Raw genomic sequence first — 19,197 nt, forward strand, 5'->3', positions numbered from 1 at the left:
CTGTGGTCTTTGATCTTCATTAGTAAGTGCTTCAAGTCCTCTTCACTTTCAGCAAGCAAGGTTGTGTCATCTGCATAACGCAGATTGTTAATGAGCCTTCCTCCAATCCTGATGTCCTGTTCTTATTCACATAGTCCAGCTTCTCGTATTATTTGTTCAGCATACAGATTAAATAGGTATGGTGAAAGAATACAACCCTGACGCACACCTTTCCTGACTTTAAACCAATCAGTATCCCCTTGTTCTGTCCGAACAACTGCCTGTTGATCTATGTAAAGGTTCCTCATGAGCACAATTAAGTGTTCTGGAATTCCCATTCTTCGCAGTGTTAGCCATAGTTTGTTATGATCCACACAGTCGAATGCCTTTGTGTAGTCAATAAAACACAGGTAAACATCCTTCCGGTAGTCTCTGCTTTCAGCCAGGATCCATCTGACATCAGCAATGGTATCCCTGGTTCCACATCCTCTTCTGAAACCAGCCTGAATTTATGGCTGTCGATATACTGCTGCAGCCATTTTTGAATGATCTTCACCAAAATTTTGCTTGCATGTGGTATTAATGATATTGTTCTATAATTTCCACATTCAGTTGGATCACCTTTCTTGGGAATAGGCATAAATATGGATCTCTTCCAGTCAGTTGGCCAGGAAGCTGTCTTCCAGATTTCCTGGCATAGACAAGTGAGCACCTCCAGCACTGCACATCTGTATCTATAAAAATATATGCGTGTAATTTTTAAACCAAAAGTATTATGGTATACCTATTATTCTTTATTGTTTTTATAAACTATACATTGTGGACATCTTTCCATGACAGTAGATCTAGCTTTTCTGCATCTCATTCCATTGGATGATGCATTCTCTTATTGATGGATTTACGTTGTTCCTAATTTTTTTTTTATACTTAAAAATAATGTAGCAAACATTCTTGTGTATAGCTTTCCTACCTGTATAAGAATTTCTGTAGGATAAGTTTGTATTGCTGGGTCGCAGGGTATGCACTCCCACTTTTTAACATATGCTGTCAAGTGATGCTCCAAACAAGGACTAATTTATAAACCCATTACCAGTATATGAGGGTTTATTATTCCCACATCTTCAACAACATAGTTACTTGTTCATGATCCAGAGAACATGAGCTCTAAGTAATGAATCTCAAGGTTATTTTATCTTTGGGTTATGGCTTCTACAAATAGCCTTCAAAAGGAGTTGTTTTTAATATTTTCCCGTTTATTGCCTCCAAACCTGTTCAGGTATAGAATGTGTGTTCTTTGGAGACAGGACATCCACCCCACTCTCCCCCGCTCCCCACCCCGTCACAGGCATGAAACATTTTTAAGAAGTTGCTTTATCATTCATTGCCAATACTTTTGTTCTTGACTATTCCTTATAGAACCTGTCAAGTCAGGGTATTTACTTCAAAAGCTTCCTCTTTCAAGTGGGAGTTTGAGGCATATAGCTACTGACCCTGTCATTTCCATTGCTAAAACTTTCGTGTGATCACTTTCGAAATACCCCTTGAGTTTTACTGAATACCTAGCACTGATTAGTGATTGGACAATAATTTAAAGCATATTGAAGGAGCCATTATTAATCCAACCATACCTTCATGGACTCTGCACTGTATTTATATTTGTTTATTGCTTACAGGTGGATTCACCAATGAACTTGAAGCATCCCCATGACTTAGTCATATTAATGAGACAAGAAACAACTGTTAACTACCTCAAAGAATTAGAGGTAAGCAAACTGGGCAAGTGATATGCAGCTGGAACTTGTTGCATTTCACAGGAGCTGTTGGGTTGCCATGAGTCAGAATTGCCTCAACAGAAATGGGTTTGGTTGTTTTTTTTTTTTTTTAATTGTGTTCAAAGAGAAGTTAAAGCACATTATTTGTTAAGCCTGCTTCTTCTGACTTTTGCAGGAATGTGCTACCTTTAGATCATGTGTTTTAAAGATCATTTAATGGGAATGAAATTTGAGCAGTAGTAAGAGAAACAGACTAACCTAGCCTGGGTTTATGCCTTCCTTTTACTCACTATATCTTTGAACAAAGTTTCCATGTTTAAGTTTTTCTGTCAATGATGTGGAGTATATAATCTCTGAAAATATTTTTGGAAGAAGAATTTGGGTAAAATGTAAAAAGGAAGAAAGGTTTTAGTACTCTATAAAAAGATAATTTCTGTTAATTCTCAAGTACTGAAAGCTACTATGGTGTGTTCCAGTGTTCCAGTGGTTGAGGTGAAAAGTGTTCATCACTTTGCACCCTGACAACTTGAAACTAGTTAGTGCTAATAAAACCTGAACAGTTTTGCTTAATAAGCAAATCAATCATCAGTTTTAGCTTCCTCTGTCATTAATTTCCATAAACAGATTTTGCTTGATAGCAAACAATACTAATTATATGAAAACTAGGTTGCTTCTTTTCTTATAAAATCTCTGTTTAAAAGTTATAGTGTAAATTGAATCTAAATTTTAAAGAATTATAAGTTATTTTAAAAAGTAAACCGATTTGTAAAATAAGACTTAGAAAACTATTAGGAGGACACAGGAAGCACAAGGTGGAGAGGAGGAGTGTGCTGTTACATCATAGGGAGAGCAGCTGAGGTCACATAACAATGTGTGTATAAGTTTTTGTCTGAGAAACTGACTTGAACTGTAAACTTTCACTTAAAGCACAATTTAAAAAGAAAAAGAAAAAACTATTGGGAATAATAAGAATAGATTCAGAGTCTTTGAGACCTAGATGGAATCATAAAGATCATCCTCATTTTAGATGCAAGAGAACAATTAGACCCACATACAGCTAGTGAAATTACCTGAGTTCACAAAGCAAGTATGGCCAGAACCAAAAGAAGTATCCATATCTCTTGATCTAAAAGTTGGCATACCTGTTAAATCACATTGCCATTCATTTTCTAGTTGTGTAAAAAGCCCAAATTTTACTCTTGTAGATTCAGAGCAATGGATCTGTCAACACATATACAACCGCTCCTCACTTATCTACATGATTAGGTTACAAAGATCAGGCCGTTACGTGAAAATCAGCATTATGCAAAAAAATGGAGGATGACCACATCAGATCAGAAATGGAGGATGCCTACATTATTACATAACTACCAAATTACATCATTACGTAACTGTCAAACCACTGAGAATCATGGCCCGGCCAAGTTCACACGTAACATTAACCACCACAGCCAGCATTACTCTCACCTCATACCTTGGCATTCATTACTGCCAGACACAAAATACTTTTACTGCACAGAGTAGTCAGATAGTAGATTTCTTACTATTGTCATAAATGTGAAATGTCATAATGAGATAATTGATAAATGAGGACTACTTGTATATCTGTAAATGGGGTTATAAAACCCATTGCCATCGAGTTGATTCCAACTCATAGTGACCCTATAGGACAGAGTAGAACTGCCCCATAGAGTTTCCAAGGAGCGCCTGGCGGATTTGCACTACTGACCTTTAGGTTAGCAGCCATAGCACTCAACCACTACGCCAAATGGAGTTATAAGTATATGTTTTTAAATTTTCTGGGAACTAAGGGGGGAAAAGCTTTTAGCACATGTTTACTAGCTCATAGGGAGTAATATTTTTAGGCTATTTGTAGAACTAGAACACCTCACCGTTTTTTATATAGTCTCTCACCTTGTCCCTACCAGCTTTAATCACATATAAATTTGGAAATGTTGATTTTTATGTGTGCTGTGAGTCAGACAGTTGGTGTATTTGTAGGGCTTCTTGCTTGGAAATACCCATTTTTTATTAATATACCAGGTTCAAAAAATATAAGAGTGCAGAAAAACGTTTCTGGTTTCAAATGCATAGGAATTTGTTGTATATGTTTATTGCTGTCTTTTGTTTTAGGAGGCAATATGATATACTATAAAAAGATATGTAAATATAAAAAGAATAGGATTTATATATAAACATAAAAAGAAGACTTAAATTAGAATATATGTAGGAAAAGATGGCATTCAAGTCAGTGAAAATGCAAATTAAAAAAATACTGATTCTATCAATTTTTGGTTAAGGTATTATAGTGAGTCTATACTTAGTATGCTCTTTCTGCTTCATATACAGACCAATGACAGATAAAATACCAAAATATAAATCAAAATAAGATGTACCAGGCTTAAAATAATATAACTTCTCCATGGACCAGAGATATCCATTAAGCCTGTACGCTGAGCAGATAACCCAAGAAGCTGGACTCTACGAAGAAGAATGGGGGACCAAGATTGGAGGGAGATGCATTAACAACTTAAGATGTACAGATGACACAACCTTCCTTGCCGAAAGTGAAGAGGACTTGAAGGACTTACTGATGAAGATCAAAGACCACAGCCATCTTAGTCATCTAGTGCTGCTGTAACAGAAATACCACAAGTGGATGGCTTTAACAAAGAAAAATTTTTTCTCACAGTCTAATAGGTTACAAGTCTAAATTCAGGACATCAGCTTCAGGTGAAGGCTTTCTCTCACTGTCGGTTCTGAAGAAAGGTTGTTGTCCTCAGTCTTCCCATTGTCGCAGAGCTTCTCAGGCACAGGGACCCCAGGGCCAAAGGATGCGCTCTGCTCCTGGTGTTGCTTTCTTGGTGGTATGAGGTTCCCAAACTCTCTGCTTGCTTCCTTTTCCTTTTATCTCTTTAGAGATAAAAGGTGGTACCGGCCACACCCCAGGGAAACTCCCTTTACATTGGATCAGGGAGGTGTCCTGAGGAAGGTGGTGTTACAATCCCACCCTAAATCCTCTCAACATAAAATTACAATCACAAAATGGAGGACAGCCACACAGTACTGAGAATCATGGCCTAACCAAGTTGATACATACATTTTGGTGGGGACATAATTCAATCCATGACAACAGCCGTCAGTATGAATTACATCTCATCATAAAACAAAAATTATCACAACTGGACCAATAAGCAACGTCATGATAAACGGAGAAAAGATTGAAGTTGTCAAGGACTTCATTTTACTTGGATCCACAATCAGTACCCATGGAAGCAGCAGTCAAGAAATCAAAAGACACATTGCATTGGGCAAGTCTGCTGCAAAAGACCTCTTTAAAGTGTTGAAAAGGAAAGATGTCACCTTGAATACTAAGGCACACCTGACCCAAGCCGTGGTGTTTTCAGTTGCATCATATCCATGTGAAAGCTGGACAACGAATAAGGAAGACTGAGGAAGAGTTGATGCTTTGAATTGTGGTGATGGTAAAGAATATTGAATATACCATGGACTGCCAAAAGAACAAACAAATCTGTCTTGGAAGAAGTACAACCTGAATGCTCCTTAGAGGCAGAGATGGCGAGACTGCGTCTTACATACTTTGGACATGTTGTCAGAAGGGATCAGTCCCTGGAGAAGGATATCATCCTTGATAAAGTAGAAGGTCAGCAAAAAAGAGGAAGACCCTCATCAGGATGGATTGACACAGTGGCTGCAGCAGTGGGCTCAAGCATAACAACGGTTGTGAGGATGGCACAGGACTGGGCAGTGTTTCATTCTCTTTTACATAGGGTCGCTATGAGTTGGAACCAATTCGATGGCACCTAACAACAACAACAAGGACCAGAAATGGAATGGAAAAACTGATTTATGCATGTGGCTGATGCTACAGACCTGCTGGGCTCCAAGTCCAGAAGCAGGCTGTGGTATCTGGTGGTTCACCTCTTGGAGTAAAGGGGACTAACATATTCCATGAAAGATAGAGGAACAGAACCAGGCTTACTGCTAGATGACTGAGGTGGATCCATCCTGCTCTTGAAGAGTTTGAAAGAAAATTAAAAACAGGTCCCTCTGAGACTAGAGGAATCCCGGCAGTCATGGTCCCCAAACCTTCTGTTGGCACAGGACAGGAACCATTCCCAAAGACAACTCATCAGACATGAAAGGGACTGGACAGTGGGTAGGAGAGAGATGCTGATGAAGAGTGAGCTAATTATATCAGGTGGACACTTGAGACTGTGTTGGCATCTCCTGTCTGGAGGGGGGATGGGAGGATAGAGAGAGTTGGAAGCTGGCAAAATTGTGACGAAAGGAGAGACTGGAAGGGCTGACTCATTAGGGGAAGAGCAAGTGGGAGTACGGAGTAAGGTATATATAAACTTATATGTGACAGTCTGACCTGAGTTGTAAACGTTCACTTGAAGCTCAATAAAAGTTAATTAAAAAAAAAAAAAAGTCCCTAATAGGGTAGCAGGAAGACAGAAACAAACCTGGTGACCGGAAATGGAACTGAGCCATCCAGAGATTGAGTAATTACATTTTCAATTTCCCAAATATCGTTTTAGGACAGAATATTACTTTGAGATAGGAACTCAGCCAAAATTATAAGATCTAACTGGTCTTGAGGACAGGATAACAGAAGCAACAATAAAACTACTAGACACAAGATGGTGAGCATAGGGTGGCTGGGAAGAAAGAGACAGATAGACAGAGGTGAAGAGGAGTCAAGGATAACTCCAGGTTTTTTGACCTGAGTGATTAGAAGGATGCGAAAATTATTATCATTTTTATTAACACAGTGCTTGGCGTCAGTGAGTGACAAATACATGGTCCCAGTGCCGTCGAGTCGATTCCACTCATAGCCGCCGTATAAGACAGAGCAGAACTGCCCCATAGAGTTTCCAAGGAGCGCCTGGCGGATTCAAACTGCCAACCCTTTGGTTAGCAGCCATAGCACTTAGCCACTATGCCACCAGGGTTTCCAAATACATGGGAGGTACTGCTATATTAACAACAACAAAAAATAGTTGCCTTGGAGTCAATTCTGACTCATGGCAAGTCCATATGAGTCAGAGTAGAACTGTGTTCCATAGAGTTTTCAGTGGCTAATTTTTCAAAAGTAGATCACCAGCCCTCTCTGCAGAGATACCCGTAGGTAGATGCAAACCTCCAGCCTTTCAATTAGCAGCCAAGCACGTTAACCATTTGCACCACCCAGGCATTAGAGGAGGTTATTACAGGTAGCAGTGTCGACATGCTCAACATCTTGGAGGACGGGAACAACATGATGTGTGTGGATAGTTCAGAGTCATTTTAATTGCTGAGCCATCCTGTGCCAAAGAAGTTAAGTTGCCAGGTGTGGCTTTATAGAGCATTAGAGATCATATATGAAGGACCTTGTGTGCTAATATTGTGAAGGTCATTTTGTTACTTTCTGTGTATGGACAGCTTTTTAGAGAAGTTTAAGTTACTTGGTATACGGAAAACCCGGTTCAGTCTTTCTGTTTCTTCATTAAGGATTCTCTAACTTCTTCCAGTGGCACAGTGGTTAAGGGCTACAGCTGCTAATCAGGAGGTTGGCACTTGGAATCCACCAGCCACTCCTTGGATACCTCATGGGGCAGGCAGTTCTGCTCTGTCCTATAGGGTTGCCGTTAGTCAGAATCAATGGCAATGGTTAACTTCTTCAGCACTCGTTAAACTTCTTTTTCTTAAGTGGTATCTAGACTAAAATATTAGAAGGACCCATTCTGTTCTTATTTTCTTCTTGACAGAAGCAATTAGTTGCTCAAAAAATTCACATAGAAGAAAATGAGGACAGAGACACAGGACTAGAACAGAGACATAATAAAGAAGATCCTGACTGTATCAAAGCCAAGGTGCCCCTAGGAGACCTGGATCTGTATGATGGAACATACATAACTTTGGAGAGCAAAGATATCAGGTAAGGAATTAAGTTTTTCCAAACAAACCTTTCTAAAATCAGGAAGAAATTATTTCTGTAATTAGAGTAAGCTTTAATCATGGCTCAGTTTATTGAAATTTGTAAGCTCAAAATACATACTACATGTACAGTTCTTACAAATCAATTCAAAATACTTAATACCACAGTAGAAAACTGATTTATAGTAAAGTAAATACAGATGGCTAATAAACATGTGGAAGAAATTTACATTTACTGGGCAAATGAAGACATTTACATAGGTTTCATCTATGAAATTAGAAAAAATATTTAAAATCATTAACAAAAAGTCTGTCAATTGAAGTGTAAATGGGTTCAGCATTTCTCGAAACAATGTAGCAGTATGTACTAGCTTTTAATAAGTCCAGTATCTTAACATTCTTTGTATCATCTATTGTTTTCTAACTGTTGACTTATCCCCTTTGAGTTGGACTCCTAGAATATTCGACACTAATAATAGCTATGGAAACCCTGGTGGCGTAGTGGTTAAGAGCTACAGCTGCTAACCAAAAGGTGAGCAGTTCAGATCCACTAGGCACTCCTTGGAAACCCTATGAGGCAGTTCTACTCTGTCCTATAGGGTCGCTATGCGTCTGAATTGACTCAACAGCAATGGGTAATAACAGCTATGTGAAAAGGTATGAAAGTTGACTAATATTGGTTGTAAAGTTGAGATGCTATATGCCTATGGTTTAATTAGAAGAAAACTTGACATTTCTTTTTTGTATGTGCTTTAGGTGAAAGTTTATAGCTCGTGTTAATTTCTCATGCAAAAATTTATATATATATTGTTATGTGACCCTAGTTGCAATCCCTATAATGTGACAGCATATTCCCCCTTCCCACCTCGTGTTTCCCGTGTCCATCCAACCAGTTCCCGTCCCATCCTGCCTCCGGACAAGAGCTGCCCATTTGGTCTCGTGTATCTGCTTGAACCAAGAAGCACACTCTTCACAAGTATTCTTTTATATTTTATAGTCCAATCTAATCTTTGTCTGAAGAGTGGGCTTTGGGAATAGGTTTTAGTTCTGGGTTAACAGAATTGGGGGCCATGGCTTCCAGGGTTCCTCTAGTCTCAGTCAGACCATTAAGTCTGGTCTTTTTACATGAATTTAAGTTCTGCTCTACACTTTTCTCCTGCTCCATCAGGGACTCTCTGTTGTGTTCCCTGTCCCCCTTTGCCTTCTCATCTTGCCTCCGAATATGAGCTACCCAGTTAGTCTCATGTGTCTACTTGAGCCAAGAAGCATGGTCCTCACCGGTGTCATTTCATGTCTTATAGTCTAGTCTAATCTTTGAAGAGTTGGCTTCGGGAGTGATTTTAGTTCTGGGCTAACAGAGAGTCCAGGGGCCGTGTCCTCTGGGGCCATGTCCTCTGGGGTCCCTCCAGTTGCAGTCAGACCATTAAGTCTTGTCTTTTTACGAGAATTTGAGTTCTGCACCCCACTTTTCCCCTGCTCCGTCAGGGACACTCTGTTGTGTTCCCTGTCAAGGCAGTCATTGGTGGTAGCTGGGCACCATCTAGCTCTTTTGGTCTGAAGTCTCTAGTTTATGTAGCCCTTTCTTTCTCTTGGGCTCATATTTTCCTCGAGTCTTTGGTGTTCTTCATTCTCCTTTGCTCCAAGTGGGTTAGGACCAATTGATGCATCTTAGATGGCCGCTTGCTAGCTTTAAAGACCCTAGATGCCACTCACTAAAGTGGGATGCAGAACATTTTCTTAATAAAATTTGTTATGCCAGTTGACTTAGATGTGCCCTGAAACCATGGTCCCCAAACCCCAGCCCCTGCTACTCTTTTCCTCGAAGTGTTTGGTTGTGTTCAGGAAACTTTGTAGATCTTGGTTTAGTCCAGTTGTGCTGACATCCCCTGTATTGTGTGTGATTTGTTGTCTACTATCTAGTTTTTTTTTTTTTTTATCTAGTTAGTGAATTCTCCGCTCCCTCCCTCCCCACATTCATAACCATCAAAGGATGTTTTCATCTGTATTGCAGCCTTTTCTTGAGTTCTTATGGTAGTGGTCTCATACAATATTTGAATTTGGCATTTCTTAAATATCATTTATGTCACCTTTATTTATCGTTTCCTTTTTCTTGATTTTAGCCCTGAAGATTATATAGACACAGAATCTCCTGTCCCTCCAGACCCTGAACAACCTGACTGCACTAAAATTCTAGAACTTCCATATAGTATACATGCTTTTCAGCACTTACGAGTAAGTAGAAAACTTTGGAAATGTTCTTTTTTTACATTTTTTTAAATTTGTTTTCTTGCGTATGAAACCTATTTTTCTTTCCTCTCTCCTGCTATTTGGAAGGAGAGAGGAAAGAAAAGTAGGTTTCATAAGCAAGAAATCAAATATATATATAAACATCTTCTATTTCTTAAAATTCCTTCAAAACAAATACTACAGATACCAAATTATTTGTCTTTTAAGTCTATAATCTCCTTTTTCTGTGTTCTTGGGTTTTTTTTTTTGTTTTGTTTTTTTGTTTTTGTTTCTTTCCCTTCAGGGCGTACAAGAGAGAGTTAATCTTTCTGCACCTTTATTGCCTAAAGAAGATCCAGTCTTCACATATTTATCTAAACGGTTAGGAAGAAGCATAGATGACATAGGCCACCTCATTCATGAAGGCCTACGGAAGGTAAGTCATCCGTGACTTAAAGAGCCAGTAGACTGTGTAAACAGAAAATATTTTACTCTCAGAAAATACCTGCTTAGCTTGTCTTTGTCTAGAAGGTGATTTTAAATTATGATTATGTTAGTATAAGCTGTATAGTTAAAGCTAGGGAGAAACATTGATAGATCAGTCCCTTTTACCAGTAAAGGGTGCTGAAAAGTTCTATTTAACTAATGCATGAAAAACCAAATGATGCACTAATATAAGTAATAGGGGCCTATAGGTTAGATTATATATTTTGAGTGTGTAAGAAAATTTAACATATTAGTGTCTTTGATATATCTGCACACAATACATAGATTATCACTGTTCTCTGAACAAGAAAAAGAATCACCACCAGCAATAAAATCTTCTTGTAATTTTCTTTTAAGGGAACATCTACTTTAAAAAATGAAATAGGGAATTATGTAACAGGACCCAAGAATTTAAATGTATCATTCAGGATAACATGTGGGAATTTAGAAAACGGTTTTTGCTCTTCTCTATGCCTAAGGAATATCATAAAATGCAGGTTAGTTTCTAAGCAGTATTAATTATAGTGATATTAAGTAAAATGTGTAATTGCAACATTTATATACAGTTTATGCACATACATGGCTATGCATGTTGAGAGGAATTGTCAGACACAAGTGCAAAAGTAGTTCATGATTTTCAAATGCATTATATGTTTATTTCTGTAGCTAAGTTACCTTCTTCGTCTTGTTTTTCTGAAGGTAATGTAAAACATTTTGCATTCCCAGAACTTGATGAGTAATAAGGGGAAACTGACCCAGGATTTAAAATATCCTTCAGAGGATGGTTAGTTGAGAGTAGACCATAGTGGTAAGTGCTCTATAGAAAACTAAAATAGAGGGTACCTGGGTGGGTACTTTAGATTGAGTGGTTGGGTTATCCTCTCTGGAAAGATGAAATTTAAGCTGATATCTGAAAGGCATGAAGGAACCAAAATTCAAAGATTAGGACAAGCTAAAGGCCCTGAAGCCTAAAAGAGCCTGAGTGGCACGTATTCAAAATCAGGCCAGTATGGCTGGAGCATGGTGAGGGGGAGGGTGGCAGGGAATGAAAACAGAGAAGTTAGAGGCTATTGCAGTGGTTGAAAAGTGAGATGAAGATAATTTGAACCAGAATAGTTAGTAGAGGAAATGAAGAGAATTAAACTGTTTCAGGATATGTTTGGGAGTTTTAGAAACTGATAAATTGGTTGCAGTGGAAAAGGGAAAAATTGGAACGAAGGATAACTCCTAAATTTTTGGCTTGAACAACTTTGAGAAGGAGCAGGGTTGGGGCTAGGAGAAGAGGAGACAGTTCTATTTTAGCCATGTTAAATTTGAGATACCTCTCTGAGTCTCGAATTCCAAGAGAAGTCAGAGCTGGACATGTAGATAAAGAATATCTGTATCTCTATAGATAGAGAATAGTCGTTAAATAGGGAGTTTTGAAAGCCACAGAACTGGAGAAAGTCATCAGAGGGAAAATGAAGTTTGAAAAGAAGCCAGCCTGCGCCCCAGAACACGGCCACATTGGCTACCAAGCAGAGGAGAAAGGGCCAGCAAAGGAGACTGAGAAGGGTGTTTGGGAGATTGTGGCGGCCTAAGAGCCAAGAAAAAAAAGTGCTTCAAAAGAAGGAGAGGATGATTATCGGTGACATTGCAACATTTATAGATTTGGGGAGATTTTATGAAGAATCTTATAGAAAGATTTTTCTTTATGTATTTTCCTCTTACCTCCGATATGCTATTCTGCTTACCATGATATTTTCAGTAGTTCATGTAGAGTTTTTAATTGACTCTTCATGTACCAATTCATAGTGTTTACTCTAAAAATTAAAGGTAAAAATCAAAACTGTTTTGTTAATACAAAGAAAGAAACACCTACATCATTTGTTGGTTTGAAGGAAAACTCAAAAAGGAGACTGAAATAATGTAGTATCCTTTAACCAACTACAAGCACACAGTAGGCGTCCGTATGCATCTGCTCATAATGGTAAAATCTTTATTTCAATCACTGAAAAATCATACTTCCTTGAAGACAGAATTCTCCAGGGTGGATAACAGAATTGCACTTATTGTTTTCATCTTAAAAATAACATTTTACAGTAAAATAATTAGTTCTTGTAAAAAATTCAGACTATGTAAAATCTGTAAAGGAGAAAGTAGAAATTATAATTTCACAACTCAGATACTTCCTCATTTGTAATATACTCTTTTGGATCTTTATTTTTACACATCTTTGTAGTCAAAACTTTATTCTTGTAAGATAAATTTTTAATAGTGGAATTGTGGGGATCAAAGGGTATCACATTTTTAAGGCTTTTTATATTTAATAAATTATATACATGTTATAAATTGTCCTGTAGAAATGTTGTGCTAATCTAATAGTTATACAGTAAATATCTGAAGTTAACGTATAGTACAGTCAACATTATTGACTTTTTTTTTAATCTTTGCCAATTTTTATAAAATGACTACTAGTATCTTTTTAATTTCTGTGTTTTGGGGAAGTTATGTATCTTCTCACATGCTTATTAGCCAATGTTCAGTACTTTTGAATTGCCTGTTCATGTTCTTAGCCCATTGTCTCTTGGATTTTTATCTTTATTAGACTTTTTATGAGCTCTTTACATAGTACAGATATTAAAGCTTGGCTGTCATGTATATTACAAATATTTTTCTATTTATCTTAAACTTTGTGATTTTTTTCATGCAGAAATTCGAAACTTTCTCTATTTGGATTTGAGTTTATTTATATTGAAGTTTTGACGTGGTTCAGCTTAGTGGTTTTATCTTTCTGTAGTTGAAATTCAAGCCACAGAAGAAGCAAGCCTATCTGAAATTCTGTTTAACTTCACTAAATAATACTTACACTACTATATCCTAAAGATTTACTTTTTAGACATTTGAGATTTGCATTGGATTCTAAACACATGAAAAACTGACAAAAATTCATCTTTCACAAAAGCATAAACCTGTCATTTGGTTGAGTTTGTACTTAGCTTATAAATAAATACAAGCACATTTGTAACGTGATAATTTCGGAGGTCAGGAATTTCATGTTAGAGCAACTGGCATTTTTAATCAGGTTAGGTCTTAACTTCTAACGTCCTAACTGGAACCTGTCGAGTTGTAAACCCTCGGTGATTTTTTCATCTTTGTTTCGCCTTAATTTGGTAGACTGGAGTTGGACATTCTCTTAATGAAGATCACACTGTAATGTACTTGCTCAACTGATGATCAGGGGTCGATTTTGACAGGGGTAGTCTATTTGTACTTTGTCCTCTGCTTTATCACTGCTGTAATTAGTCTTGCTCTTCATCTTGAATTTTGGAAGAGCCCAAGTATTAAAAGATGCTCATTTTGAACATCATAAGTTAAAGAATTTGTCTTGAATTGTGTTTGATTGCCATTTTATTTGTTTAATCTCTAGAACTCTTCCTCATGGGTGTTGTATAACATGGCTTCATTTTACTGGAGAATAAAGAATGAGCCATATCAGGTAGTGGAATGTGCCATGCGAGCACTTCATTTCTCTTCCAGGTAAGAGTCCTCCCCTGTGGATCTCCTGATTTTTCCACATAACTCAGAACTCTTAGGAAGGCAGTACCTACGAAAACAATAGGAAAAAGCATTGCATTGTACTTACATTCCTCTCCATCCCTCTTCAGAGAAATTAGTCCCGTCATAAAAAAAAAAATCACAGATGTCAAAGAGTTCAACACGATAATTTCCTAATATACTTCGTATTTCCATTAAGGAAAAAAATGCGTAACGTAGACATCCTCTGATTCACTTGAGACTTCTGTGCAGGGACCTTGCTGGAGAAAGTATAAGTTAAATTTTTCTCAAAGCAAATATAAACCCTAAGTACATTTTAAAATCATAAAGTACATTTTAAAATCATTTGTTTTTGTACCAAAATTTGTAGCTATCAGATTGAATAAGTACCATCAGTATTGTAAAAATGAGAAATTGTGATTGTCTTAAATTATTTCCTCTACCTAAAAGTATACTTAGGAGTCCTGGTGGCGCAGTGGTTAAGAGCTCGGCTGCTAACTAAAAGGTTGGCAGTTCGAATCCACCAGCTGCTCTTTGGAAACCCTATGGGACAGTTCTACTCTGTCCTGTAGGGTCTTTGTGAGACAGAATCAACTTGACAGCAGTGGGTTGGGTTTGGTTTGGTAAATATACTCAGAGTTATTTTCCTGAGCACAGTAACTTTGTATGTCATTTTTTCTTGTCAGGTAGCTGTATGTAGTTGTTGAACACATTAGACCTTCTTTCCTAAAATCTAAGCTATATCTGTCCTTCTCTTTTAGGCACAATAAAGACATTGCCCTTGTCAACTTGGCAAATGTTTTGCACAGAGCTCACTTCTCTGCCGATGCTGCCGTTGTGGTTCACGCAGCCCTGGATGACAGTGACTTCTTCACCAGCTATTACACTTTGGGGAATATATACGCAGTAAATATGGCTTTTTGCTTAATGAGTCAAATGAGCTGCAATTTTCTTTCTTTTTTTTCAATAATGTGTCTTTTTTTTCCTTCCATTTTTGTATCTGAACAAGGGGACAGGGATGGAAATGAAGAAATTAGGGGAAAAGCTTCAACACGTTAGTGTATCGTAGTTGTTCTACCCTTTTGATAGAAAAAGTAAATTGTTAAAATATTAAAATTCTACAAAGTAGACGTGTTACAATTTTAAAATAGCAATACCTTCCAACTAAGCCATCCAATAACATGCCTTCATACTGTAGAGTTCTGGCCACTGATGAAAATAATGTTCACTGTAGAATGAGATACAGGCATGATTCCATAAATAATTTGGGGGTTGGGACAGATGCAGCCAGGCCATGGTTAACTTCTTCCGCACGTGTGTGTTTATGTTTTTGTCTCTTCAGATGCTTGGGGAATATAACCACTCAGTGCTTTGTTATGACCATGCTTTGCAGGCCAAACCTGGCTTTGAGCAAGCTATAAAAAGGAAGCACGCTGTCCTGTGTCAACAAAAACTTGAGCAGAAATTGGAGGCTCAACATAGGTAATCAGAAGAAGAATTTTGCTGAAGTCCTAGCACCATAGAACCATAGGTCAGGTCTGTGTATGGTGATATCCGTGTTAATTTGGTCATTAGAATTAAAAAAAAAAAAACCTTCTTGCTACTGCTAGTCCTGCCCCCTTTCTCCATATCCAGGTGGCTCAGCACAAATCAGGGAGCCCTCGTGGCACAGTGGTTAAGCGCTCAGCTGCTAACCAAAATGTTGGAGGCTTGAGCCCACCAACAGAAAGATGAATCAGTCTGCTTCCATAAAGATTACAGCCTTGGAAACCCTATGGGTGGTTCTACCCTGTCCTTTAGGGTCACTGTGAGTCGGAATTGACTCCAGGGCACCGAGTTTGGTGGTTTTGTTTTATTTTTTGATTTTAGCACAAAACCCGTGGTAGTGTAAAGGAATCTCTTAAATAGCATGAATTGCAGAAACTAGAGTGTGTTTGCATTAAAATCTATCATTTTGATCTTTACAATTTAGAGCACCAGTTACTTTTATGAAGTCAATTTGGGGAGTGGGAGATCCTCAGTAATTCTGCTGATTACATTTCTATTTCCACAAAATATTCCTGCGTGTCAGTAAAATCACTTGCATGTGCTCTGTTTGATCTTTCTCTTCTTTGGCTCCTAGGATTAGGCTATTGTTCTGTTAATTATGTGGAGCAGAGAGACATTGTTTGGCCCACAATTTGGGCAAGTGTGTGTGTTAAAATGTACGGTAATGGGATTCTGTTGTACTTGATCCTTGTAGTATACTTAATACAAAATATATTTCAATTCCACAAATAATAGGAGCAGTTAAGAAACTCAGCAACACTCCGAAGTGAATCGTTCATCTCTTAAAGAATTATCCTTCATATTTTTGTGTCTACTTTGGTTATTGAGAATTAAATGGAAATTTGGAACCCACTAAACTTCTGTATTTGTTTACTTTTCAATCTGTTTAAAGCATAATGGAGTGAAAAGGAAGCAGTGACAGTTTGTTTATAACTGGCTTCTGTTCAGAACTTGCCCTAGCTTTGTTTTCATTCGTAAAATTGAGCTTCTTTCCAAAGTTTGCTCCTAAGAATGGAACTAGTTCTCTCGTACCCAGTCTGTACAGCTCCTGAATCTCCATTTGTTCCGGTATAGCTGGTAATAAGAGTTTTGTGACTGAATGTAACCAAGCAGCTGATTTATTGAAATCAGGTGGTAGAGAATATTTCTTTCTAAGCAGAAGTTTTGTGTGGTTTTTCCCAGAATCTGTTATCCCAGGAGCTAGAGTGTGAGATCAAGGTACTACTGTGGCCCTCTTACTCTTATTTTTAGGTAAGATCGAAGGAAAAGGTTAAAAGCAGGGAAGGGTTCTAGAAAGACTTCGAATGTGAGTGTAAGTAACACAGATTTTATGGAGAGAAATGAAGTTGTTAAATATGTAACTATTTATAGTATATTGTTACATATCTTTTATGGTACCTGAAAAGCCCAGCACACCATGTAATGTCAAGATATTTATATTTAAGGGAGGAATTCCACATCCATCTTTTTACCCCCAAGTTTTAGTAAGAGAATAGCATTTATTTATTCCTCTTATTCTTGAACTTGTGATACAATGGTTGCGTGTTAAAATAAAAGACAAAGTGTAGCAATCATTGCTGAGAACCAGAATGTTTCTGCATTTAAGTGGGTTTAAAAAGCCACCATTTTAAAGCTCTGTAACTTTTTTCCTGACATTAAAAAATGCTAAGATCCCTCCAGCGAACACTGAATGAGTTGAAAGAGTATCAAAAACAGCACGACCACTACCTGAGACAGCAGGAGATCCTGGAAAAACATAAGCTGATTCAGGAGGAGCAAATCTTAAGAAATATCATCCATGAGACTCAGATGGCAAAAGAGGCGCAATTAGGTAAGTATTAATTCTCAGTGATTGAGGACAGGTGAGGAAATTCACTTCTAGCATGCTGTCATAACTTTGTGTAGCCATAAAGCAGAGTAAAGGTGTTTTTATGACTCCACTCAATCTTAAAATCAAGGTACATTACAGTGAGTTTACCAGGAGGCCTGGAGAGTTGATTGGGTCCTTTTTGCTCTTTTAATTCACACAGTGAAGTAAAACTAAGACTTTTAGATCCTGGGAATCTTAACGGTTATTTGCCCTCTGTGCCCTACATCAGTGCTTCTCTGATTTTAATATGTATATGAATCTCCTGGAGATCTCTTTAAAATGCAGATTCTGTTTTAAGAGAAAGAGTTGTAGATGATGATTATTGGAACGGTTTGACGGTGGCACAGTAGTTTAGCATTTGGCTGCTAACCAAAAGGTCAGTGGTTCGAATCCACGAGTCACTCCTTGGAAACCCTGTCAGGCAGTTCGACCCTGCCCTGTAGGGTTGCTATGAGTCAGAATTGACTTGATGCCAAGGGGTTTGGTTTGGTGGCTCTTCACAGTCAGTTTGTCTTTTTAGTGATCTCACACTTGTAATGCTTTAATACCTCTCCCGTGAAAGACCTATGTGCAGTGACCACAACTTTTTACCACCTGCTCACAGTGGTTCTCATCAATGTGCAAAATTGACTACTTCTCCTTCCTTATAGAGACTGGAGGTCTTAACTAACCTCATGGCTCCAGTTCCCCCTAACAAGGATTTATACAGGGAGATGTCTTCCAAGGCCAGGGTGTTCATTTCAGCTGCCCTAGAAGAATTCACCTGAGTAGTAGTTGTTGCCGGGTACAGAGTCAGTTCCAATTCATAGCCACCCCATGCAATAGAGTAGAACTGCCCCATAGGGTTTCCTAGGCTGTAATCTTTTTTGTTGTTGTTGTTAAGAATATGTACATATTAAAACAGACATAATTATTACTCTAGTGGAGCCCTGGTGGCACAGTGGTTAAGAGCTCGGCAGCTAACCCAAAGGTCAGTAGTTCGAATCCACCAGCTGCTCCTTGGAAGCTGTGTGGGGCAGTTCTTCTCTGTCCAGTAGGGTTCCTATGAGTCAGAATACACAACAGTTTTAGTTATTACATGTTTATTATTCTAGTTGGTGGCAGAGCCAGAACTCAAAACCAACATTTCTGACTCCTAAATTTTCTTATCCCTAGAATAAAAGTTTTTTTCTCCTTCTTTCTTTATTTGACTAATTGTTACATATGCTTAAGGTTTCAATTCAGGTGTCCTTTCTACCCGGAAACCTGCTGTGGTTCCCCACATTTGGATTAGATGCCCCTTGTATGTGCCCCAACAGCTCCATGTACTTCATGTAATTGCTTTCATTATTCACTTATTGAAATACTAAATGTAAACTTAAAAAAAAAAAAAGGCAGATTGTGATTCCGTAGGCCTCTACTGAATTCTGCACTTCTAACAAGCCCCCAGGTGATGCCTGGTGCTACTGTTCGGAATTCAAGCTATACTCTTGACTCACAGGGTCTTACACCACATGAACACAAGCCAGACACACCCTGGAAACAAAGCACCCATACTCTTGCGCTAAGACTGGCAATAAGGCTAAACATCTTTTGTTTCTTGGTTTTTTCTTACCCCCTTTAAAAAAGGAGAAAAAAAATTTTTTTTTTTAGACTAGGATTTGTCTAGGGCAGGAATTCTTAACCTGGATCAATGGATTAATTCCCAGGGGTTCTGAAATCCTCCCAAAATTATATACAGAATTGTGTACGTACACAGTTTTTTTCAGGGGAGAAGGTATAAAGCTTTTATTAAAATCTCTTAGGGAAGATCTGTGACCCCAAAAATAGAAAGAACAAAGTTCTAGATCTAGTGGA

General features: G+C 38.0%; 1 protein-coding gene across 5 annotated transcripts in view; it reads left to right on the forward strand.

Annotated features, from left to right (window-relative positions):
• Nucleotides 1-19,197, forward strand: part of TTC17 (tetratricopeptide repeat domain 17) — a 124,005-nt gene that overhangs the window by 20,193 nt on the left and 84,615 nt on the right. For 3 of the 5 annotated variants that reach the window (XR_007518241.1, XM_049890918.1, XM_049890921.1), the window contains exons 2-9: nt 1,653-1,742; nt 7,526-7,695; nt 9,815-9,926; nt 10,225-10,356; nt 13,816-13,925; nt 14,705-14,849; nt 15,286-15,425; nt 17,162-17,322. Coding sequence is in view for 4 of the 5 variants with exons in the window: in XM_049890918.1 (XP_049746875.1) it covers nt 1,653-1,742; nt 7,526-7,695; nt 9,815-9,926; nt 10,225-10,356; nt 13,816-13,925; nt 14,705-14,849; nt 15,286-15,425; nt 17,162-17,322 (1,060 nt within the window). In the remaining variant the exon portion in view is untranslated. Of the gene's footprint in view, nt 1-1,652; nt 1,743-7,525; nt 7,696-9,814; nt 9,927-10,224; nt 10,357-10,763; nt 10,904-11,111; nt 11,215-13,815; nt 13,926-14,704; nt 14,850-15,285; nt 15,426-17,161; nt 17,323-19,197 lie in introns of those variants that run through there. The other 2 variants (XM_049890919.1, XM_049890920.1) reach the window with 2 other exon arrangements.

This window comes from Elephas maximus, chromosome 7 (assembly GCF_024166365.1).
Source record: "Elephas maximus indicus isolate mEleMax1 chromosome 7, mEleMax1 primary haplotype, whole genome shotgun sequence".
NCBI classification, from domain to species: domain Eukaryota; kingdom Metazoa; phylum Chordata; class Mammalia; order Proboscidea; family Elephantidae; genus Elephas; species Elephas maximus.